This window comes from Amblyraja radiata, chromosome 39, assembly GCF_010909765.2.
Source record: "Amblyraja radiata isolate CabotCenter1 chromosome 39, sAmbRad1.1.pri, whole genome shotgun sequence".
Lineage (NCBI taxonomy): Eukaryota > Metazoa > Chordata > Chondrichthyes > Rajiformes > Rajidae > Amblyraja > Amblyraja radiata.
This window is the reverse complement of record NC_045994.1, coordinates 11,271,424-11,297,481: the sequence shown is the minus strand read 5'-3', so window position 1 is coordinate 11,297,481 and position 26,058 is coordinate 11,271,424. Positions and strand designations below refer to the sequence as shown.

The following is a 26,058-nucleotide window of genomic DNA, read 5'->3' as shown; positions in this document are numbered from 1 at the left end:
ATCGGGAATAATCTTCCTGCATCTAGCCTGTCCAACCCGTTAAGAATTTTGTAAGTTTCTATAAGATCCCCCCTCAATCTTCTAAATTCTAGCGTGTACAAGCCAAGTCTTTTGTTGCGTGCCAACCAGTCAGCGGAAAGACAGTACATGATTACACGCAAACCATTCGCAATAAAGGGAATAACATGAATAGCGTTCAGTGCAAGGTAAAGCCAGTAAAGTCCGATCAACAATAGTCCGAGGGTCTCCAATGAGGTAGATAGTAGCTCACGACTGCTCTCTGGTTGTTCGTAGGATGGTTCAGTTGCCTGATAACAGCTGGGAAGAAGCTGTTCCTGAATCTGGAGGTGTGTGCATTTCCACACTTCTGTCCCTCTTGCCTGATGGGAGAGGGGAGAAGAGGGAGTGGCCGGAGTGCGACTGGTTCTTGATGATGCTGCTGGCCTTGCCGAGGCAGCGTGAGGTGTAGATGGAGTCAGTGGAAGGGAGGTTGGTTTGTGTGATGGTATTGGCTGCGTCCACAATTCTCTGCAATTTCTTACCGTCTCAGTGAGAGCTGTTCCCAAACCACTAACACATTCCCAGGGACCCTGTGTATATACTGACACATCACCTGGAGACCCACTGTACACACAAACACATTCCTAACACACTTGTGCACACACTAACACATTCTCCAGGAGCTGGTGTACACACTAACACATTCCTAACACACTTGTGCACACACTAACACATTCCTAACACACTTGTGCACACACTAACACATTCCTAACACACTTGTGCACACACTAACACATTCTCCAGGAGCTGGTGTACACACTAAACATTCTCAGGGCATCCTGAAAATACTGAACACTCTCTAAAGGCCCTGTCCCACTTTCACGACCTAATTCACGACCTCTGCCGAGTTGACTCATACTCGCAGCATGGCCGTCAAGAGATCGTAGGATGGGCGTGATGCTAGTCATAGGTACTCGTGGCATCAAGTCGGTCGGGGCGTTTTTCGAGCCTGATTAAAAATGTCCACGAGTAAAAAAGGTTGTGAATTAGGTTGTGAAAGTGGGACAGGTCCCTTAGACATATCTTGCTAAAATTAGAACCATTGTGAGCACTGACATACTCCTAGAAATCAACTGTAAACATTAACGCACTTCCAGAGCCCCCCCCCCGATGGGTTTTCCAATTTTACGATGTCAACGCTAAAATGGCTGAGAAAATTAAAGGCAAATTAATATAAAAGTTGGCATTTCGACATTTCGACATTTCTCCTGGCTGTTCGCCTGTACTCCACCCACCTGTCAATGTGGAGCTTCTGTGCTAACAGCCGCCAGTCTTTGCCTGTTGCGCTTGGAATGTCGAAGGTGGAACAGATTTTCTGTCGGATGGAATAGGGAATCTTAAAGGTCTTGGGGCCCGTGAGACTGGCCACACCACCAGCAACCTGTGCACAGAGGAGAACAGCTTCTCTCTCACCCTGGAGGAACAGACAAGCATCTTCGATCAGGCAACAAGGAACTGAAGACGCTGGCTCACCAAGGAAAGACACAAAGTGTAGGGACGGACTGCAGATGTTGGTTGAAACCGGAGATGGACACAAAAAGCTGGAGTAACTCAGCGGGACAGGCAGCATCCCTGGAGAGAAGGAATAGGTGACGTTTCGGCTCGAGACTCTTCTTCAGCCCACCGAGTCCGCGCCGACCAGCGATCCCCATGCACCAACACTATCACACACTTGAGGGCCAATTTACAATTGTTACCGGAGCCAATTAACCTACACACCTGGACGTCTCTGGAGTGTGGGAGGAAACCAGAGCACCCAGAGAAAACCCACACAGTCACAGGTAGAATGTACAAACTCCGTACAGACAGCACCTGTAGTCAGGATCGAACCTGGGTCTCTGGCGCCGTGAGGCAGCAACTCTAACCGCTGCGCCACTTTGCCACCCCAAATTGGGTTCATTTTGTGAATATTTGCTCCTATTCGCTCATCCATCATCTAATTCATAAATTAAAAATTAATAAGAATATTTGTCAGTGGGAATCCAAAAAAAAAATGCAGTGCCTGGACATCGAACACAAAATCAAAAAGTATTAGAAACTTTCAGCAGGTGTCTGTTACATCACAACCTCCCAGTCTGTTCAAGAGTCAAGAGTGTTTTATTGTCATATGTCCCAAATAGAACAATGAAATTCTTACTTGCTGCAGCACAACAGAATATGTAATCATAAAAAATAATATAACAAAAACTCAGAGAAAAAAGAACAAACAATAATGCAATAATAATAATAATAATAATAGTCTATAGTAGTTCATAGCTTATGAGGTTGTAGTGTTTAATAGCCATCAGGCTGTAGGGAAGAAGCTGTTCCTGAACCTGGACGTTACAGTTCTCAGGCTCCTGTACCTTCTTCCCGATGGCAGGGGTGATGAGATCAGTTATCAGTTATCAGTGATCAGTTATCCCACAGCAAGACCATCAGCAAGGCCAACATCTATTGCTGTCCCATCATCTATTGTCACCTTGAAAAGGTGGCATGTCATCTTGCTGAACCATTGCTGTCCTTCTAGTGACAGTGGGTTGGGAACGGTTCACACAGGTATGGTCAAACATGGGTTGTATTTGTAGAATACAGCATGGAAAGGGCCCGTCGGCCCAGCGAAGCCAAGCCAACCATTGATCACCCGTTCACACTAGTTCTATGTTATCCCTCTAACGCACACCGACACACCAGGGGCAATCACCCTCTGCACGTCTTTGGGATGAGGGAGGAAACCGGAGCACCCGGAGGAAACTCACGCTGTCACAAGGAGAACGTGCAAACTTCACACGGACAGGGCCGGAGGTCAGTATCGAACCAGGGTCTCTGGTGCTGTGAGGTAGCAGCTGTACCAGCTGTGCCACTGTGCCGCCCCTAAGTTGGACCATCTCAGATGGGGCATCATTGCCGGCATGGATGAGTTGGGATGAAGGAACTGTTTTCATCGTAAAACCATCAGCGGTTCTTTCAGTAGGGAGAGGAAAATAACTTCCTTACACAAATCATTCCCTTCAAATGTCTTCTTCACAACCATTATCAAATAGCTCGCTTGCTGTTGCATTATCCATGAATCAGCTATAAGCATGAATTGTTCATCAATTATGAATGCCTTGTAGCAAGTGTTGAACGGTAAGTTATTGCTGGCATTGGTAGTGTGACTCTGTGCCCACACCGGCCAACATGTCCCAGCTACACTAGTCCCACCTGCCTGCATTGGTCCCCTAATTTGAGGAAGGACATTCTTGCTATTGAGGGAATGCAGCGTAGGTTTACAAGGTTAATTCCTGGGATGGCGGGACTGTCAAATGCTGAGAGAATGGAGCAGCTGGGCTTGTACACTCTGGAGTTTAGATGGATGAGAGGGGATCTCATTGAAACATATAAGATTGTTAAGGGTTTGGACACGCTAGAGGCAGGAAACATGTTCCCGATGTTGGGGGAGTCCAGAACCAGAGGGCACAGTTTAAGAATAAGGAGTAAGCCATTTAGAACGGAGACGAGGAAACACTTTTTCTCACAGAGAGTGGTGAGTCTGTGGAATTCTCTGCCTCAGAGGGCAGTGGAGGCGGGTACTCTGGATGCTTTCAAGAGAGAGCTGGATAGGGCTCTTAAAAATAGCGGAGTCTGGGGATATGGGGAGAAGGCAGGAACGGGGTACTGATTGGGGATGATCAGCCATGATCACATTGAATGGCGGTGCTGGCTCGAAGGGCCAAATGGCCTACTCCTGCACCTATTTTCTATTGTCTATTGCATTTGGTCTATATGCCTACAACCTGTTCTATCCTTCTTTAACATTGCGGTAGTCCCTGCCTCAACTACCTTCTGAGGTTGCTCATCCCATCCACCCACCACCCTTTGTGTGAAAGAGTTACCACCTAGGATTCCTATCAAATCTTTTTGCCTTCATCTACTGCATGTCCTCTGGTCCTCGATTCCCCTACTCTGGGCAGGAGACTCCGTGCATCTACCCAATCATATTTCCCTCATGCTTTTATACACCTCTACAAGATCACCCCTCATCCTCCTGCGCTCCAGGGAATAAAGTCACTGCCTGTTCAACCTCTCTCCACAGCTCGGACATTCGAGTCCTGTCAAGCCTTCCTCTATCCAGCCCTGCTAGCAGTTCACATAGAAACAGATACTGGATGCCATGTGGCACTTCAATCGCTGCACATAAATACAAAATGATTATACATGCTTGGAATGCAATGGTTGTATTAATGGAACCTTGATTATAAATCTTATCTAAATGGCCCTGTGCAATAAACACATCTTCTCAGGCAGTCCCCCTAGGGTTGAGAATGACTTGCTTCCTCCCAGTTCCATGCTGGCTAATAAGGCAGGTGGGTGGGTGGGTGGATAGTCATCGCCAAATAAATACGAGATTTATGATTTCAGGAAGCTATTATTAAATTATTCTTTCTCCTGCTTAGTTGGCTCCTCAGACAAAGGGACGATAAATCAGTTGAATTAGAATATCGTTCCCAGGTCCTGACAGTTTTTTCCTTACTATTCTTCAAGCATTACACAAAGCTTCATTATTGTACCTCAAGATTAGTCTCGGTATAAATTCGGTCGGCACTCGTGAGTAGAAGAATGTTGACACGGGCTTCAAACAGAGACTGGTTCTCAGAGAAACATAGGAAATAGGTGCAGGAGAAGGCCATTCGGCCCTTCGAGCCAGCACCGCCATTCAATACAACCATGGCTGATCATCCTAAGTCAGTACCCCCCCCCCACCCCGTTCCTGCTTTTTCCCCACATCCCATATCAACCAAACATCCAGGCAGTGTATTCCAGAGTCCTCTCTCGCATAGAACATTGAACATGGGATAGTACAGCACTGGAACAGGCTCTTCAGCCCACATTGTCTGTGCCAACCATGATGCCAAGACCACTCTTAACTACCTGCACATAATCCATATCAATCATTTCACTGCATATCCTTCATCAGCCTTCAACATAATTTGCTCCATCTTGAGGATGTCCCATTGCAATCCAGTTTGAAATGGACACTCCTGCCATTGTAAACTCTCTCTCAATGTCCCTTTCCTTCTGTAGGGGAGAACCCCTGAAGCAGTTCCTCTACATCTAGTAAAGTGACAAAAGTCAAGACCCTCAACGTTTTGAAGAATGGCTTCCCACATAAATATTAAATAGGTATGGACACAAGGTTTTTAGTTTAGAGATACAGTGTGGAAAAAGGCTCACCAAATCCCCGGCAACCAGCAATCACCCATACCCTCTCCAACACACTGAGGGCAATTTACAGAAGCCAATTGACCTACAAACCTGTACGTCTTTGGAGTGTGGGAGGAACCAGAGCACCCGAAGAAAACCCACGCGGTCACGGGGAGAATGTACAAACTCCGTACAGACAGCACCCATAGTCAGGATCGAACCCGGGTCTCTGGCGATGTAAGGCAGCAGCTCTACCGCTGCACCACCGAGCCGCCCTAGTTTTCAGTTCAATTGTACTTTGGAAATGTTATTTGTAGCCCAGATGGAACATAGTTTTAAAACACCAGGCGTTCTGAGATTAATAGACCAAAATGCACTTCATTACGTATCGTCACAATGGCAGCTCCTTACTATATGTTCTGTGTATGGTGTGGAACACAATATCAGAGATCCGGGTTTGATGTTGACTTGTCTGTTCGGAGTTTGTGCGTTCTCCCCGTGGCCTGCGAGGGCTTTCTCCGGGATCTCCGCTATCCTTCCACACTCCAAGGACGTACAGGTTTGTAGAGCAACTGGCTCTGTATAATTGTAAATAGCCCTTAGTGTGTATAGGAGAGCGTTAATATGCGGGGATCGCTGGTCGGCGCGGACTCGGTGGGCCAAAGAGCCTGTTTCCGCGCTGTATCTCTAAACTAAACTAAAGTGTGTTGTCAGAGCTGCTGATTTTTGGACAGTGAGTTTAATAAGGGACGCTGTCTCGTCCTTGTGAAAGATACCACGGCACAATTTTGAAGAAGCGAGGTTCCCTGAATAATCCTTATTCCCCGACCAACTTTAGCAACAAAGAGATTCATCATCACATTGTGAGGGCTTGTAAATTAGCTGCCACATTTTATACACTAAAGCCGTAACTACTGTATATTTCAAACGCGTTTAATTCACTATGGGACGGCGAGGATTTGAGAGGGACATTAATATCACTAAATAAATTCATATCCTTCTTTTGAAGGTTAGAGCCACAAGGGTAATTTAAAAATGGTCACCAATTGGGTTTGAAATACCTTTCAAGAGCTGAGTCTGGTGCTCGGCAAGGCCTCTCGCACAGTTTCGCGTAATGGCTGAAAGTGATAAATCAACATTTTAACAATCCAAGACAAATTCTTCGCACCGCGGGGATCGCTGCTCACACAAAGTGGTGCGTTGCCTTTCCTCTCTGACAGGTTTGGTTAACATCATGAAGGCCGTACCACAGCGATTAAGGAGAATCGGTCGCTAACACTGATTACAGTTAGCTGGGGATTTCGGAGCGGCCAGGGTGGCCCAGCGGTAGAGTTACTGCCTTACAACGCCGGAGACCCGGGTTCGATCCTGACTACGGGTGCTGTCTGCACGAAATTTGTACATTCTCCCCGTGACCTGCGTGGGATTTCTCCGAGTGCTCCTGTTTCTTCCCACGCTCCAAAGATGTACAGGTTAATCAGATTCTGTTAATTGTTAATTGTGCCCAGTGTGTAAGATAGCGCTTGCGTGCGGGGTGATCACTGGTCGGCGCGGACACGGTGGGCCAAAGGGCCCGTTTCCCCGCTGTATCTCTAACGTCTAAAGATGCAGCACAGGAAGAAACATCTTTAAACACTGTGGTGAGTCTTTACACACTCTAGTCCTTTCTTCACCAGATCAAACGCAACCGTTATTGGGAGAAGGCAGGAGAATGGGGTTAGGAGGGAGAGATAGATTAGCCATGATTGAATGGCGGAGTAGACTTGATGGGCCGAATGGCCTAATTCTGCTCCTATCACTTATGAACAGCATGTTCTGGAGCACGGTTGGGTTGTCATAAGGTATAGGAGTGGAATCAGGCCATTCGGCCCATCAAGTCTACTCCGTCATTCAATCATGGCTGATCTATCTCTCCCTCCTAACCCCATTCTCCAGCCTTCTCCCCATAACCTCTGACACCTGTACTAATCAAGAATCTATCTACCTCTGCCTTAAATATATCCACTGACAGCCTTCGGGGGCAAAGAATTCAACAGTTTCACCACCCACTGACTAAAGAAATTTCTCCTCATCTCCTTCCTAAAAGAACGTCCTTTAACTCTGAGGCTATGATCTCTAGTCCTACACTCTCCCACTAATTGAATCATCCTCTCCACATCCACTCTAATTTTGTGTACGAAATCATGAGAGGAACAGATGCACAGTGTCTCTTGCCCAGAGTTGGGGAATCGAGGACCAGAGGACATAGGTTCAAGGTGAAGGGGGAAAAGATTTAATAGGAATCTTAGGGGTACCATTTTCACACAAAGGGTGGTGGGTGTATGGAACAAGCTGCCAGAGGAGGCAGTTGAGGCAGGGATTATCCCAACGTTTAAGAAACAGTTAGACAGGTACATGGATAGGACAGGTTTGGAGGGATATGGACCAAGTGCAGGCAGGTGGGACTAATGTAGCTGGGACATGTTGGCCAGTGAGGACAAGTTGGGCTGAAGGGCCTGTTTCCACCCTATGACTCTATCCAAGCTTTTCACTATTGTGTAAGTTTCAATGAGGTTTCCCCTCGTCCTTCTACACTGTGGTGAAGCCTACCTCAAGGATGGAGGTGTTGATCTGAAAGAACAGTTCATCGCCTTTGAGCTGTCGGATGCAGATCTTGCAAGAGAGCTGCGTTGTAGCTGAGTTGAATCTTTCCACTCTGAAGGCACATGGCAGAGGCTGCTGGCTCCTGCTCCATATTTGGGAAAAGGCAATTTCCTGCTGGAGAGAAAACACGAGAATGAGTCTTCCTTTGGGAAAGATTGAGATCTCCATTGAGGCAACTCTTTGGTTAGGCGTTGGTGCAGCGAAGCCTTTGGTTAGGCCCCATTTGGATTATTGCATGTAGTTCCGGTCACCCCATTACAGAAAGGATGTGGAGGCTTTGGAGAGGGTGCAGAGGAGATTTACCAGAATGCTTAAGAAAGAACTGCAGGTGCTGGTTTAAATCGAAGGTAGACACAAAATGCTGGCGTAACTCAGCGGGTGAGGCAACATCTCTGGAGCGAAGGAACGGGCGACGTTTCGGGTCGAGACCCTTCTTCAGGCTGATGTCAGGGGAGGGGGTGGGACAAAGATAGAATGTAGGCAGAGACTATAAGACTAGTGGGAGAACTGGGAAAGGGAAATGGATGGACTTCAGATGGCCCTTGCTTTTTCTCTCCAACCCTTTCCCTTTCCCAGTTCTCCCACTAGTCCTACTGTCTCCGCCTACATTCTATCTTTGGTTTCCTACCATATCAATGGGACAGCCATGATTGAATGGCGGAATAGACTTCGTAGGCCACATGTGGCCTAATTCTGCTCCCTATCACTTATGAACTTATGAAGTCTACTCAGCCATTCAATCATGGCCGATCTATCTTTCCCTCAACTCCATTCTCCTGCCTTCTCCCCGTAACCCCTGACACCAGCACTAATCAAGAATCTGTCAATCTCCACCTTAAAAATATCCAATGACTTGACCTCCACAGCCTTCTGTGGCAATGAATTCCACAGATTCACCACCCTCTGACGATAGAAGTTCCACCTCATCTCCTTTCTAAAAGCCCTGTCCCACGGTATGAGTTCATTCCAAGAGCTCTCCCGAGTTTAAAAAAAATCGAACTTGTGGTAAGCACGGAGAATGAACGTAGAGGGTACGCCGGAGCTCGGGGACGTCTCTTAGCGGCTCGTAACACTAATGGCAGGCACTCGGGCAGACTCGTGAAGATTTTTCAACATGTTGAAAAATGTCCACGAGAGCCCCGAGTATCGACGAGTGGCCATTAGATACATAGAAAATAGTTGCAGGAGTAGGCCATTCGGCCCTTCGAGCCTGCACCGCCATTCAATATGATCATGGCTGATCATCCAACTCAGTATCCCGTACCTGCCTTCTCTCCATACCCCCTGATCCCTTTTGCCACAAGGGCCACATCTAACTCCCTCTTAAATATAGCCAATGAACTGGCCTCAACTACCCTCTGTGGCAGAGAGTTCCAGAGATTCACCACTCTCTGTGTGAAAAAGTTTCTTCTCATCTCGGTCCTAAAGGATTTCCCCCTTATCCTTAAGCTGTGACCCCTTGTCCTGGACTTCCCCAACATCGGGAACAATCTTCCTGCATCTAGCCTGTCCAACCCCATAAGAATTACCATAAATCTCCGATTTCAAATCAGGACAAACTCGGGAGAGCTCTTGGAATGAACTCCTACCGTGGGACAGGGCTTTAAAGGTACGTCCTTTTATTCTGAGGCGATAAGCCTCTGGTCCTGGACTCTCCCACTGGTGATGGTCAAAATAAAATTTCAAACCTTCTCTGGGTGAAGATGCGGTGTGGGAAGACTGGAGGATCACAAAATGTGGGCCCTTGATTCAAGAAGTGCGACAGGGAACAGCAAAAAGGTGATTGCAGACCCTCAGTGGTAGGGAAATTATTGAAAAGAAAATAGATGGGCAGGATAAATCTGTATTGGAAAGGCAGCAATAGGCGTTAGGTTTTATCACGGGCAAAGATCAAATAATTCCCACATGATGTGTCCATCCAGCCTTTTGTTCAAAATTTCGTACGAAGTTTGACGTGTGAAAATTGGAGAAACAGCACCTCCAGCTTACAAGCCAGCAGTGTGAGCATTGATTTCTCTAATTTCAAGTAACCCTTGCATTCCCTCTCTCTCCGTCACTCCCCCACCCTTGTCGTCCGACTAGTTTCACTGCCATACTGCTTAGTTTCACTGTTACTATCCATTCGTTATCACCTTTACCACAGCCAACAATGGACCATTGTGGGCTCCACTTTTCCTTGATCACCATTGCTGGCTTTGACTCATTCTTTTCATAGCTTTCGCTCATTTGTTCTTTGTGCCTTTTCATACCTCTACTTTCCCTCTCCACAGTCTGAAGAAGGGTCTCGACCCGTAAACGCCACCTATTCCTTCCCTCCAGAGATGCTGCCTGACCCTTCCGAGGTATTCCAGCATTTTATGTCTATCTTCGGTGTAAACCAGCATCTGCAGTTTCTTCCTAAACATGTTCGCATGCAGCACGTCAAATTCCCAGTAACAGTGAAAATTTGGGTAGTAACTTTGTTTTGCAATTAATAAATTATTTGTGCCTTTGAACCTCTATGGCAAAGTTACCCATGCATGCTAAATCAATTCCTTTTTAATATAAATCAAATATTCATGTGCAGTTAACGTACGATAGGCTTGGCACTTCAATTGCTTGTGATTGCAGCAGCTCTCAACCTACAATCACGACTGAAATTCAGTCATCTGAGTTGTGGTTCAGTTTAGTTTATTGTCACATGTACCGAGGTACAGTGAAAAGCTATTTGTTGCATTAACTAGTCAGTGGAAAAACAATACATGATGACAATCGATCCATAGGTACTGTACGTGATAAGGGAATAACGTTTAGTGCAAGGTAAAGCCAGCAAGTCCGATCAAGGATTGTCCGATGGTCACCAAAGAGGTAGATAGTAGTTCAGCATTGCTCTCTGGTTGTGGTAGGATGATTCAGTTGCCTGATAACAGCCGGGAACAAAATGTCCCTGAATCTGGTCGTGTGCAAGAAAGTGCAGATTAAAAAAAGAAAAATGTGCAAGGTCCACAATGAGGTAGGTTGGAAGATCGGGATTACACCTTATTTGATGAGAGGATCGTTCAGTGGTCTAATGTCAGTGGGGAAGAAGCTGCCTTGAGCTGAATCCCAACCTTTGCCATCTCAAGATTCACCTCAACTACTTGTTAAGGTAACTCCATAATCCACCCCCATGATTTCGATCATTATCGGCAGTGTTTGCATGTTAGTTGCTTCACATAAACAGCTCTGCAAAGTTCATAATTCATTAATAATACAATATCCCAGTGGTCTTGGAAGCAAAAGAAACTGCTGTTGCCACGGTTACAGCAGTGATTAAAAAAATAATGACAATATAATACGAACAAAATTAATTAATAATTATGGATGCTGGTTTTAAATCTGTTGCCAAAGTTATTCAAATAATACATCTTTGCCAGGATTATTTAAAATACATTAGTAATATAAAAGGTATGTCGGCACTAAAACTAATCAATTTCCTCTCCAGTTATATTTGCAGATATTGATAGAGATAGAAGTGAGTAGATTAACATTAAACTCTCGTGGCAGCTTTGGCTCTGTAGATAGCACGCTCGCTTCTGAATGCAAAGGTCATGAGTTCAATCCTCACTTGAGAGACCTGAGCACATAAATAAAGCTGACTGACACAAGTGCTTAAGCTGTTGGAGGTGCTGTTTGCCAAATGAGATGTCAAGCCCCAGCTCTCTCTCAGGGAGATCTGAAAGGTGGAATTTGTCCGTTTGAAGAGGAGTGAACCGCAGTCTTGTGGCCTCACAGCGTCAGAGGCCCAGCTTCGATCCTGAACCCGGGTACCTTGCATGTTCTCTGACAGGGGCCATGGGGAGAATGTGTAAACTCCATGCAGAGCTCAGGAGCCAACTCCATGCTGTGTGGCCGACTATGACTCGAAGATAGACACAAAAAGCTGGAGTAACTCAGCGGGGCAGGCAGCATCTCTGGGTGACGTTTCAAGTCGAGACCCTTCCTTCAGTCTCTGGAGAGAAGGTTTGGGTGACGTTTCGGGGGTAGAGCCCCATTCCTTCTCTCCAGTGATGCTACCTGCCCCGCTGAGTTCCTCCAGCTTTTTGTGTCTATCTTCGGTTTAAAGCGGCATCTGCAGTTCCTTCCTACACACGACTCTATAGCTCATCAGTATTGCTGAAGCAAGCCAGAAATACCTGAAACAGTGTCAGCGGTTTCACTCTCCACAAGAACTGGGGCATGTCGAGTAGGGAGATCTGAAGGCCATATGAGTTTGCTTTGAAATGTATAGTTCCGGGCTCAGCCAACAAATGTCCTCCCTGGTTTCTCTCTTCAGTCACCACCTCCTGGGGGATAGAAAGAACACAACCGTTAATATCTGCGTCACGGTGGCGTAGCGGTAGGGATACTGCCTTGCACCGAATGCAGCGCTGGAGACCCGGGTTCGATCTTGACTACGGATGCTGTCTGTACAGAGTTTGTACGTTCTCCCCGTCACCTGCGTGGGTTTTCTCCGAGATCTTCGGCTTCCACCCACACTCCATAGACGTACAGGTTTGTAGGTTAATTGGCTTGGTATAAATATAAAATCATCCCTATCGTGTGTGGGATAGTGTGAATATGCGGGGGCCGCTGGTCGGTGCGGACTTTCGGTGTGGATGAAAGACCTGTTTCCGCGCTGTATCTCTAAACTAAAAACCTAAAACGAAAACTAAGTTGATGGGGTGCATAGAAATGGGGAGGGGGGTGGGGTATGGGACTAATGGGATGGATACCCTGGGAGCAGGTATGGGGTCTTTGGGCTGAATGGCCTCCTCCTAAGTATGCTCCGGGTGCTCCGGTTTCTTCCAAAGACACACTGGCCTGCAGGCTAATTATCGGTAAAATTGGATATTGTCCCTAGCGTGTAGGATAGTGTTAATGTGTGGGGATCGCTGGTCAGTGCGGGCCCAGCAGGCCGGAGGGCCTGTTTCCACGCTGTATCTCTAAACTAAACTAAACCTAAGCTTCAGGTAAGACACAAAATGCTGGAGTAACTCAGCGGGACAGGCAGCAACTTCTGGAGGGAAGGAACGGGTGACGTTTCGGGGCGAGAGCTGAACTTTCCGCACTTGCCGAGTCGAGGTTGATCTGTGGCGGCAATCACTGGTTCCTCTCCGGGCCCTTCACCAGCTCAGAACCTACACATCTCTGACAGAAGCAAGCCCTCCTCCATGCTGAGGGGACTGCTTAAGAAGCAGAAAAGATGGGAGTGTAGCAATGAAGCAGTCTGTGCGGTGCTCGTTCCTGCTAATAACCTGACAGTGCAACATCTGCCCATCCTTGGCTAGAGGACAAAGGGTGAGAGCACCGGCTCAGCGTCAATGTGCTGAAGCATTTAGTTTTCGTTTTAGTATAGAAGATGCAGCATGGAAACAGGCCCTTCGGCCCACAAAGTCCATGCTGACCCATTCATGCTAATTCTATGTTGTCCCACTGTCTCATCCACTTCCTTTGAACTTGGACCAATTTACAGAGGGCCAACAAATCCCTCGCTCCTTGCGATGTGGGAGGTAACCTGGATCGCCCGGAGGAATCCCACACAGTCAGAGGGAGAACATGCAAACTCCACACAGACAGCACCCGAGGTCAGGATCGAACCCGGGTCTCCGGCGCTGTGATACAAGAGCCCCATCGGCCGCGTCACTGTGCTGCCCTTCTGAGGCCTGATTTTACGGTGACACAGAGTGTGAGCGTGCAGACCGGAATTGTGTAAAGAACAGCTCCGTCCAAGGCGGCAAGAAACTGCAGAGAACTGTGGACGCAGCCCAGACCATCACACAAACCAACCTCCCTTCCATTGACTCCATCTACACTTCACGCTGCCTCGGCAAGGCCTCCAGCATAATCAAGGACCAGTCTCACCCAGGTCACTCCCTCTTCTCCCCTCGTCCATCAGGCAAGAGGTACAGAAGTTTGAAATCGCACACCTCCAGATTCAAGGACAGTCCCTTTATATAACCATATAACCATATAACAATTACAGCATGGAAACAGGCCATCTCGGCCCTACAAGTCCGTGCCGAACAACTTTTTTCCCTTAGTCCCACCTGCCTGCACTCATACCCTCCATTCCCTTCTCATCCATATGCCTATCCAATTTATTTTTAAATGATACCAACGAACCTGCCGCCACCACTTCCACTGGAAGCTCATTCCTCACTGCTACCACTCTCTGAGTAAAGAAGTTCCCCCTCATGTTACCCCTAAACTTCTGTCCCTTAATTCTGAAGTCATGTCCCCTTGTTTGAATCTTCCCTATTCTCAAAGGGAAAAGCTTGATCACATCAACTCTGTCTATCCCTCTCATCATTTTAAAGACCTCTATCAAGTCCCCCCTTAACCTTCTGCGCTCCAGAGAATAAAGACCTAACTTATTCAACCTATCTCTGTAACTTAGTTGTTGAAACCCAGGCAACATTCTAGTAAATCTCCTCTGTACTCTCTCTATTTTGTTGACATCCTTCCTATAATTGGGCGACCAAAATTGTACACCATACTCCAGATTTGGTCTCACCGATGCCTTGTACAATTTTAACATTACCTGTAACATTTAACATTTATCCTGTACATGCATACGGTGGACAGCTTGATTGTAATCATGTATATAAGGGATAGTATGGAATTAGGAATAAGGGATAGTATGGAATTAGGCAATTCGGCCCATCAAGTCTACTCTGCCATTCAATCATGGCTGATCAATCTCTCCCTCCTAACCCCATTCTCCTGCCTTCTCCCCATAACCTCTGACACCTGTACTAATCAAGAATCTATCTATCTCTGCCTTAAATATATCCACTGGTTAGCACAAAGCAAAAAAGCGTTGGTAGACCTGGCAACAAACTTTCTACTCTTTCTCTTTCATTTCTTTTTTATTTACCTCTTTTCCTCATTTCTCTCTCTCTTCCCTTTTCCTTTTCACACACTATATATCACGTTTTTCTATTCTCTATTATCTAGTCTCTCGTTCATTTTCAACAAAAAAAAATGAAGCTGTACATAAAATGTAACATGCCAATATATAGGGTGCCACATTATTGTACTTACTTCTAATAAATATATTATTTAAAAAAAAAAGACGTGGCAACAAACTAAACGAAACTTTTGGCCATTGGTGGCAACAACAGCTTCCCAGCTCTGGACCTTACCTGCAGCGTACTTGGGATATCATCCACGCAATACACCCGGAGGTCGTACTCCAACGAGCTGCAGGACAGGTGGCCAAATACGGCCAGTTTTAGCCTTTTCTCGGCGCAGCCCGTGAGGGCCTCACCCACCAGGGCGTAGGTTCCCAGTTGCTCCAGAAGGATGTGGCAGGAGTGTAGGTCCATCAGGCAGTAACAGGACGTGGTCTCGTCTTCGAGCGACATCACTTCCTGCGGGAGACCAACGGAAGATTGGTGACCAAGGAATGATTCCGCCCAACATCAGCAACAAAATGGAAGAAGAGAGAGAGAGCGAGAGAGAGAGAGGTTTCTTCATTGTCAGGTACAGTGATATACATTTTTTTATGTGCAGATCTGCAAGTCTATCCCTGTACATAAACACAGTCATCCCAGTTAAGGGCCTGTCCCACTTTCAAGACCTTTTTTACTCGTGGACGTTTTTCATCAGGCTAGTAAAACGCCCCGACCTACTTGATGCCAAGAGTACCTACGATTTGCATCACAACCTCCTACGACCTACCTACGACCTTGTGACAACCATACTGCGAGAATGAAGGTGCTGTCCCACTGTACGAGGTAATTCAAGAGCTCTCCCGAGTTTAAAAAAAAAATCAAACTCGTGGTAAGCATGTAGAATGTACGTTGCGGGTACGTCGGAGCTCGGGACGTCTCTTAGCGGCTCGTTACGCTAACGGCAGGAACTCGGGAAGCTCGTGAAGATTTTTCAACATGTTGAAAAATGTCCACGAGAGCCCCGAGTACCTACGAGCGGCCATTACCGTAATTCTCCGGGTTCGAATCAGGGGAAACTCGGGAGAACTCTTGAATTACCTCGTACAGTGGGACAGGCCCTTGAGTCAAGGGCAAACTCGGCAGAGGTTGTGAATTAGGTCATGAAAGTGGGATAGGCCCTTTAGTGCAGTACGTACAGAGTGGCCCACCAAGACCCAATGCAAGAGGCGCCATTTTGGTGCCAGTGTATAGTCCCAGCTGCTAGGTTCTGGTGAAACCTGTAAGGTTTTGGAAGTTGATATATATTTTTGATATATATTTTATTTCGAACATGTAAAATAAAAAAAGTTAAAAACAAAGTAAAATAACAATAAAATGAAATGAACAATAAATCTATACACAATTCATTGAATCATCACAAATTAAATCCTACATGTTTGAAAAAGGAGTAGGAGGAAGTTTTCACTTATTTATTTCTACCCCTTCAACGCTTTTCACAAATTAATTCACATTAATCGGGGTTTGCAATGTGCCCTGACGAATATTAGTGGCAACAGCCTCGTCGCCTAAAACATTGCCTAAGTGGGACAGGCCCTTTATACAACTGCAACAATGATCTCCCCACTTCTATACTCGATACAGTGACTGATGAAGGCAGTCCTGGTCTTCCCGTTCCCTCCTCAGATGGCGGCTGAAATCCCTCTTGTACGCTTGCTTAGTCCAAGCAATGCTTAAGCACTATCACGTTCAGAAAACAAGGGCGACCTGCTACAGAGCCAGGATTGCAGCAATCCATCAAGGCTGGAGGAAGATGAACAAAGTGTAGCAATCGCCTCTGGAAGATTATTCATAGCACGATGCAGTGCCCTGCAGAACGCCTAGAAATCTAACAGCAGCCTGGAGTCTAACTGGAGTCTATTGGTACCAAATAAATATTAGATTTAATTTTTATATTAAATATGTCTGACTCGATTGATATTAATGTTGTCTTAATTAACTGAGATCCATTCTTTAGTGAACCTACATTTGCACAGCATCGAGAGATTGTTAAATGATGATCTAATGAATCCAATTAATCATTGAAATGTTTAAACAGACCAGGATATACAGTACATGAACAGATGCTTGATGAACTCGCCAAATCTTATTAAAACTGGGAGAATATTCCTCTATATTTGCCTGTTTTGTGGTGAGGCCTCTGGACATTATTTGAACCATTGCTGAACACGTTTCCTATAACACGGCACCCAAAACTGAACATAATACTCTAAACGTGGCCTTATCAACATCTTATACAATTGCAACATGACCTCCCAACTTCTATGCTCAATGGTGAAGGCCAAAGTACCGAAGGTTTTTTTGGCCACCCTTGTTCTTCTTCTTTCGTATCCATCTTCCATGCCAACCTATCTACCTGTGATGCCCCTAATGTCACATTCTTTCCCTCTCTCACTCTTTCTCTCTCTCAGTTACATTCTCTCTCTCTCTTTCTCCCTTGCTCTATCTCCCATATTAACACAATACCATTGTCAAAGCATCCGTTAAAAATATTCTCCATCAGCTGTGACTGATAGTTAAGCATCCACACCTATCTCTTGTGAGCTGATGACTGAGTTTGGTCTATACTTCCCTCTGCGCAGTTCCAAGTCAGTCGGTTACCAAATTGTTTCCACTTTATTAAACCGAGTTGCACAAAAATATATTTCTGCCATTTATGTACGATAAGCCAAGGCTATTACGTTCAATCATGTCTACTGTTACTCAGCGGGCAGCTTTCCTCCCCCTTAATCAGAACATTATTTCTGTCTTTCTCCTCGTGCAAGCACTGTAATCTAGGTTGACTGCGGAAGAAGATGCCTTCTATATGGGCCCCCCTCAAACTAAAGCTCAACATCCCTCGTGTAGATCCCACAGCTCCACATGGTGGCGCAGTGGTGCATCGGTAGAGCTGCTGCCTCTACAGCACCAGAGACCCGGGTTCGATCCTGACCACGGGTGTTGCCTGTAGCAGGGAGTTTGTACACCTTCTCCCCGTGACCTGCGTGGGGTTTCTCTGAGAGCTCACCTCCCACCTTCTCATGGACAGTTAGGGATGGGCAATAAAAGCTGTCCTTGCCAGCAACATTCAGACTTCAAAAAACAAATGAGGGAATGAATGAGTAAATGACGGAATGAATTAATTAATGAAGAGAGACAGATAGACAGATAGATAGATAGAGAGATAGGGAGATAGATAGACAGACAGGTAGGTAGACAGGTAGATAGATAGACAGACAGACAGACAGACATATAGACAGAGAGACAGAGAGAGAGATAGAGAGACAGAGAGAGAGATAGAGAGACAGAGAGATAGAGACAGAGAGATAGAGATAGATAGATAGTTAGATAGATAGATAGATAGATAGATAGATAGATAATCACTACACAACCATCCTATGTTCCAACTTTCTTTCCCCACCACCACAGTCAGTCTGACGAAGGATCCCAACCCAAACGTCACATATCCGTGTTGTCCATAAATGCTGCGGTTCGCTGAGTTACTCCAGCACTTTGTGTCTTTTTTTTGTAAACCAGCGTCTGCAGTTCCTTGTTTCTACCTCCCTATGCAGTGTCTATTTAAGGGGATTATGTTGCCATTTTGGGAAAAACTTGTTCAGTTAAAGCATGTGTCCTTCTGTTCCATTGCCCCCAAGTCTAAAGCTGACAGATTGCTTCTGTCTCCACCATTTGCTCGCCCCTAATGCTGGTCGCTTTAAATCTATTCACCTTCTTCCTGCAAAAGAAAATGGATTCAGCCAAGCTTCAGGCCAACATCTTCAGTGAAAGGACAGCAGTGCTGACAACACAATCCTGCCGCAATGTCATGACCCGATGTTGCTGGAAGGTGAGGAGAGTTCACAATCCAATCTTATTGTTCATAAGTTCATGAGTTCTAGGAGCAGAATTACACCATTCGGCCCATCAAGTCTACTCCACCATTCAATCATGGCTGATCTATCTTTCTCTCTCAACCCCATTCTCCTGCCTTCTCCCCATAACCCCTGACACCCATACTAATAAAGAATATGTCAATCTCTGCCTTAAAAATATTCATTGACTTGGCCTCCACAGCTTCCACAGATTCACCACTCTCTGACAAAAGAAATCTCCTCCTACAGCACCTCCTATTTCGCTTAGGTAGTTTGCCCTTGACTCATACTTGCAGCATGGTCGTCACGAGGTCATAGGTAGGTCGTAGCAGGTCGTGTTGCTAGTCGTAGGTACTCGTGGCATCAAGTAGGTCGGGGCGTTTTTTCAACATGATGAAAATGTCCACAAGTAAAAAAGGTTGTGAATTAGGTCGTGAAAGTGGGACAGGCCCTTAAATGTAAAACTGTGTCCCTAGTGTTAATGTGCGGGGATCGCTAGTTGGAGCGGACCCGGTGGGCCGAAGGGCCTGTTTCCACGCTGTATCTCTAAAACTGAAACTAAAAACTCTCTTGCTCGTATTTTCTCTTATATTCTTAAACTGGAGGACCATAAGAAAACCGTGTAAACTCCACACGAAGAACACGCAAACACCACACAGGCAGCACAGGATATAGGACAGGTTTGGAGGTATATGGACCAAACACAGGCAGGTGGGACTAATGTGGCGGGGGCATGTTGGCCGGTGTGGGCAAGTTGGGCCGAAGTATCACTCTATGACTCTATGGAGATCAGGAACAAATCAGGGCTGTTGTGTGTCGCAAGGCAGCAGCTCCTCCCGCACCTCAATTTTAATTAAAACGTTACTAAGTTCTTTGACTGTCTGGGACCTAATCTCACAATCTTAAGGCTCGGATGTTAATAAATGAAGCCAAGTGTTGGAAATAAGAGTGCGAGCCTTTTATTATCAGCTGCCTTTGTACATCTATCATAAGAAAAGCACATCAAAAGGATGTTTCCTAAATGTGATCTTTACAAGTTAATAGAGAACTAATCCACACAGAGTCTGAATCTGATGAGCTAATTAAAGGGGTGGGCGTCAGCATCACCATAAGCCTATTCAATACATACAGGACAAAGATGTCAATGTTTCAATAGAGTGTAGGATTTGTCACATTGCACGTTGAAAACGATCTATTGTTCTCTCCAGCTCGCATACCTAATGACATCAAGCGCCTCCTCACAATGTCTGTTGTTTCCAGTTTCTCACCATCACATTGTTAGGGTGAGGACGTCGAAGATAACAGTTTTGAAGTTGGTAGATGGAGTTATAGAAAATTAAAAAAAAGTTAAAAATATGCTGGATTTTAAAAATTAAACCCGAAAATAATGTGGAGACTCCGTGGAAAGAGAAACAGGGTCAGCGTTCAGCTTGAAGATCTTCGCTAGAACTCTTAATTACAGCACAGTTACGTATTACGTAGACCCTTCAAGCTCTGAATTACTTCGATTTGGGGGCATTGTTTTTGTCTTTTTGCATTATTATTGCTTGTTTGTTTATGTGTACATGTGTGTATGTGTATGTAGGAAGGGACTGGAGATGCTGGTTTAAACCGAAGAGAGACACAATCTTTAGCCCTTGTGGCTAAAGGGATCAGGGGGTATGGAGAGAAGGCAGGAACAGGATACTGAGTTGGATGATCAGCCATGATCATATTGAATGGCGGTGCAGGCTCGAAGGGCCGAATGGCCTACTCCTGCACCTATTTTCTATGTTTCTATGTTTCTAACTGTTGGAGTGACTCAGCGGGCAGGCAGCATCTGTGTAGAGAAGGAATGGGTGACGTTTCGAGTTTGAAGAAGGGTCTCGACCCGAAACGTTTTGTGTCTATTATATGTATATGTATATGTGTATACGTGTAAATGTATATATGTGTATGTGTATATATGCGTATATGCATGTGTGTGTGTGTGTGTGTATATATATATATATATATACAGTATATATGTATGTGTATATGTATATATGTGTATATGTATATATACACACACTGAACCCTTTTTTGCTTATTTATCATATTGTTCAGTGCACTATGTTCACATATTGTGTTGTGCTGCTGCATGCAAGAATTTCATAGTTCTATCTGGGACGTACTTCAACACGGCCAAATTCAAGGACAGTCCCTTTATCCTGTACAGCTTGCTTGTAATCATGTATATAAGGGATAGTATGGAATTAGGCAATTTGGCCCATCAAGTCTACTCCACCATTCAATCATGGCTGATCAATCTCTCCCTCCTAACCCCATTCTCCTGCCTTCTCCCCATAACCTCTGACACCTGTACTAATCAAGAATCGATCTATCTCTGCCTTAAAAATATCCACTGGTTAGCACAAAGCAAAAAAGCTTTGGTAGACCTGGCAACACACTTTCTACTCTTTCTCTTTCATTTCTTTTTTTTACCTCTTTTCCTCAGTTTCTCTCTCTCTTCCCTTTTCCTTTTCACACACTATATATCACATGTTTTTCTATTCTCTATTATCTAGTCTCTCGTTCATTTTCAAAAAAAAAATGAAGCTGTACATAAAATGTAACATGCTAATATATATTTGGCAGCTGATAAAAGGTGCCACTTTATTGTACTTACTTCTAATAAATATATTATTTTAAAAAAAAGACGTGGCAACTAAACTAAACTAAACTTTTGGCCATTGGTTGCAACAACAGCTTCCATAGTTCTATCTGGGACGTACTTCAACACGGCCGTTGCAAGCAAAGATCTTATAGCAGAGGATCTTTGGTTGCAAGGAATCTGCAATTGTCTGCAAACTCACCTCCCATTTTCCAGTCAGGACCTGCCTCTTGAGCTTTATGCTCCAGTGTTCTGGGCACACCATGGCACAGTGAGGGACTGTCAGAGCAACTGGGGTGGACAAGGATAAACCTGATGGTCCACAGGTGACCTCCGGACTCAGGAGTATCTCACCTCCCTCTGGTTGCAGGCTATAAAAAGAAGAGAGAGAGAGAGAACTGAGTAACTAATGCATTAATTTCTTAAAGTCAATCTGTTATCTAGAAGAGCTGGGATCGTGCATACAAACAGTGTAGGTGTAATATTATGCCCAGGAGTGGAGAAGACTACAAGTGGTGAACAAGGCCCATTTCATCATGGGTACTGACCTCCCCACCATCAAGGCAATCTACAGGAGTCGCTGACGCAAGGAGGCAGCCAGCATCATCAGAGACCCACACCACCCTGGCCACACTCTCATTTCACTTCTGCCATCAGTAAGAAGGTACAGGAGCCTGTAAACTGTAACGTCCTGGTTCAGGAACAGCTACTTCCCTACAGTACAACCTTTTAACTGCAACCTCTACACTACAACCTCCAAATAAGCTCTGAACTACATAGTCTTGGGGGGATGTTTAAGAAGGAACTGCAGATGCGGGAAAATCAAAGGTAGACAAAAATGCTGGAGAAACTCAGCAGGTGAGGCAGCATCTATGGAGCGAAGGAAATAGGCAACGAGACCCTTGTTTTGGGCCGAAATGTTGCCTATTTCCTTTGCTCCATAGATGCTGCCTCACCCGCTGAGTTTCTCCAGCATTTTTGTCTACCATAGTCTTGGGGGACATTAGTTTTGCCTTTTGCAGAGTGTGAGTGTGTGTGTGTGTGTGTGTGTGTGTGTGTGTGTGTGTGTGTGTGTGTGTGTGTGTGTGTGTGTGTGTGTGTGTGTGTGTGTGTGTGTGTGTGTGTGTGTCTATATATATATATATATATATATATATATATATATATATATATACATATGGGAGAGGCAGCATCTCTCCAGAGTCCCGCTGAGGTACTCCAGCATTTTGTGTCTATCTTATCTTTACATATCTGTCGTGCTGCTACAAGTAAGAATTTCATTAGGTAGACAAAAGTGCTGGAGAAACTCAGCGGGTGCAGCAGCATCTATGGAGCGAAGGAAATAGGCAACGTTTCGGGCCAAAACCCTTCTTCACACCGATGGGGGGATTTTCATTGTTCTGTTTCGGGACGTATTGACGATAAACACTCTTTGTCTCTTGGCTCTTGCCAGTAGTGTTCTGTTGTTGAGGTGTGATTAGTATTGTGCAAAAAAGGATAGGATTAGTACTTGTGTGCCTGCCTTACACAGTCACCAAACGCTTCTTTCCAATCGCGGTAAGTATGGTGATAACTGGACTCCCTGCAGTTAGAAAAGTTCACTTCAGTACACAGACATTAAGAGCTGCGGTTTAAAATCATGAGGTTGTCTGTGAGCTTGAAGGTTGATGGAGCTCGGAGTAATTATCACTGCGGACAGTCAGAGACGTCAACTAAATACTCTGGCTCTGCTGCTGTGGGCAGCTGAACAACAGCAGTGCGAGCTTAACCAAATGGTCCCACGCTGTTGTTTGTGGTGTGCTGCAGAAAATGACTGTGCACAATGTCAAGGACGTTACGTGGCGGTGCAGTGGTGTCAGCTGTGGCTCTGTGGGTAGCACTCTCCTCGCTGAGCTGGAAGGTCATGAGTTCAATCCCCCCCCCCCGCCCCCGCACACACACGGACAAACACCTGGCCCAAGTAACGCTGCACTTTTTACTTCAGCCGTTGAGAAGGTCAGGGTAGGCCGCAAACTTCGAAGGATGTTTTATGTTCAATAAAGAGCGAGCTATCTGTTAATTTGCTGTTCTGTGAGGGGTAGCTGAGCGTACTGGACACTTTGATAAACGGATCATGTTTGACAGTCACTGATGCTACAGTTTTGAATTTCTGAAGCTCCTTTCAAAATCAGAACAAAGAAACATAGACAATAGGTGCAGGAGTAGGCCGTTTGGCCCTTCGAGCCAGCACAGCCATTCAATATGATCATCGCTGATCATCTTAAATCAGTACCCCATTCCTGCTTTCTCCCCATATCCCTTGATTCCGTTAGCCCTAAGAGCCAAATCCAACTCTCTCTTGAATACATCCAGTGAATTGGCCTCCACTGCCTTCTGGAGAACATCCCAAGGATCAGTGCAAAAATCTTCAAGGTCATTGCAGGTATTATTGCAAGGTTTATGAAACATTCAGACACATGCATGGATAGGACAGGTTTGGAGGGATATGGGCCAAACGCAGGCAGGTGGGTCTGGAGACAGTCTTGCCACAGAAGGCTGTGGAGGCCAAGTCAATGGATACTTTTTAAGGTGGAGATTGATAGATTCTTGATTAGTACGGGTGTTAGGGGTTATGGGAAGAAGGCAGGAGAATGGCGTTGAGAGGGAGAGATAGATCAGCCGTGATTGAATGGTGGAGTAGACTTGATGGGCCGAATGGCCTAATTCTGCCCCAACAACTTATGAACTTAGTGTAGATGGGACAGGTTGGTTGGTATAGGCAAGTTGGGCCGAAGGGCCTGTTTCCACACTATATGACACAATTATTGCTGTAATGCAGGGGAATAATCCAACCGATTTATACACAGCAAGTTCCTCGAAACAACCATATGGTATTAATCATGTTATATTTTTTAGTAGAAACAAAGAACTGCAGATGCTGGATTATACCAAAGATAAACCCAAAGTGCTGGAGTAACTGGGTCCGGATACTAAAAATGTCACCCATCCTATTTCTGCAGAGATGCTGCCTGACCCGCTGGGTTACTCCAGCACTTTGTGTATATGTTACATGTCTTAGCGATGTCTTCTTAACCATAAACTTTGTCCAAAACACAATGGTGTGGTGGCTTAGTGATGCTGCCTCACAGCTACCGAAACCTAGGTTCGATCCTGACTTTGGATGTTGCCGCTGTGTGTTGGCATTCTTTGGCATGTTCAGGAATGCGAGACAGGCAGCAGCCAAAGTAAAAGCCCTGTCCCACGGTATGAGTTCATTCCAAGAGCTCTCCCGAGTTTACCCTGATTCGAACTCTGAGTTTTACGGTAATGGCCGCTCGTCGGTACTCGGGGCTCTCGTGGACATTTTTCAACATGCCATTAGCGTTACATGCCGCTAAGAGACGTCCCTGAGCTCCGACGTACCCGCTACGTTCATTCTACGTGGTTCCCACGAGTTTGATTTTTTTTTTAAACTCGGGAGAGCTCTTGAATGAACTCGTACCGTGGGACAGGGCCATAAGAATTGAACCCAGGTCTCTGGTGCTGTGAAGCAGTGGCTGTGACACTGTGCCACCCTTTCATTGCTTAGGACCAGTACTTGACCTCGCTGCCTTCCAACAGAGGCAATAGTGGGCCTGGCCAAGCTGGCTATCCGCGAGTCACTGCTCCAGGCGGAAGAGGGCTCTGCCCGAGCCGGCTGCCTGCCCCTTTTCCGGGGTTACGTCCACGTCCAGGTGGTGTTAGAGGGGGTCTACGCATTGGCCACGGACACCCTGGGGGATATCTGGGACCGCTGGGCGCCGAGGGGGGTTAAATGCATCCTGGACGAGGACTGTAACAGTTGTTTAGCAGTTTACTTAGTATATTTATTTGTCTTGTATAATGGTGGTGGCTCCTGTTTTGTTTTATTGTATTGTAAATACTATTTGAATAAATATTTTTGATTTAAAAAAAAGAGGCAATAGTGTTAGCAATTGAACCACCGCTAAGATGTCTGAAAAGATACACAGTCTACAATAATGTTTAGGAAGGAACTGCAGATGCTGGAAAAATCGAAGGTAGATAAAAACGCTGGGGAAACTCAGCGGGTGAGGCGGCATCTATGGAGCGACGTTTCGGGTCGAGACCCTTCTTTCCAGTCGTGTCTGATGAAGGGTCTCCACCCGAAACATCTCGTTCTCCTACACTCCATAGACGCTGCCTCACCCACTGAGTTTCCCCAGCATTTCAGTCCACAATAATCATTAATTTTGTCTCTCGGTTTTCGATACACCAACACACCAAATGAAAGCCAATTGTCGAACAAATAGGAATTCATTGCACTAACCTTGTTCAGAGGACTCAACTGTGTGATCAATCTCTCTATATTTTTTTACTTTCTCAATTGATAATTTAGAATTATTAAAACGTTCTCACACAGAGAGTGTGCGGAGAGAAGGATAGATGCACAGCGCGGGAAAATAGTTAGAAAAATGCTGTGCCACTTGCTTATCCTTGCTACCCAATCCCTCGAGATTTCTCCAGTAAATCTCACAGCTAAGCATGTTCAAGAAGCCAGGAATCTACAGATGAAAGATAGCTAGGCTTTATAGACCATCTTAATAGGGTTCCCAGAGGTACCTCAAATGATCGATCATCCTGAAGTTAGACAAAATTGCTGGAGAAACTCAGCGGGTGAGGCAGCATCTATGGAGCGAAGGAATGGGCGATGTTTCGGGTCCGAAACGTCACCCATTCCTTCGTTCCATAGATGCTGCCTCACCCGCTGAGTTTCTCC

General features: G+C 45.6%; 1 protein-coding gene across 3 annotated transcripts in view; it reads right to left on the bottom strand.

The window, feature by feature from the left end:
* The window catches only part of unc5d (unc-5 netrin receptor D), a 362,879-nt gene that overhangs the window by 1,663 nt on the left and 335,158 nt on the right, over positions 1-26,058 (bottom strand). The window contains exons 12-16 of one of the 3 annotated variants that reach the window (XM_033014104.1): positions 21,505-21,673; positions 15,012-15,239; positions 12,021-12,170; positions 7,813-7,980; positions 1,296-1,474 (exon numbers count right to left, since the gene is read on the bottom strand). In XM_033014104.1, the coding sequence (XP_032869995.1) occupies positions 1,296-1,474; positions 7,813-7,980; positions 12,021-12,170; positions 15,012-15,239; positions 21,505-21,673 (894 nt within the window). Of the gene's footprint in view, positions 1-1,295; positions 1,475-5,799; positions 6,342-7,812; positions 7,981-12,020; positions 12,171-15,011; positions 15,240-21,504; positions 21,674-26,058 lie in introns of those variants that run through there. The other 2 variants (XM_033014105.1, XM_033014106.1) reach the window with 2 other exon arrangements.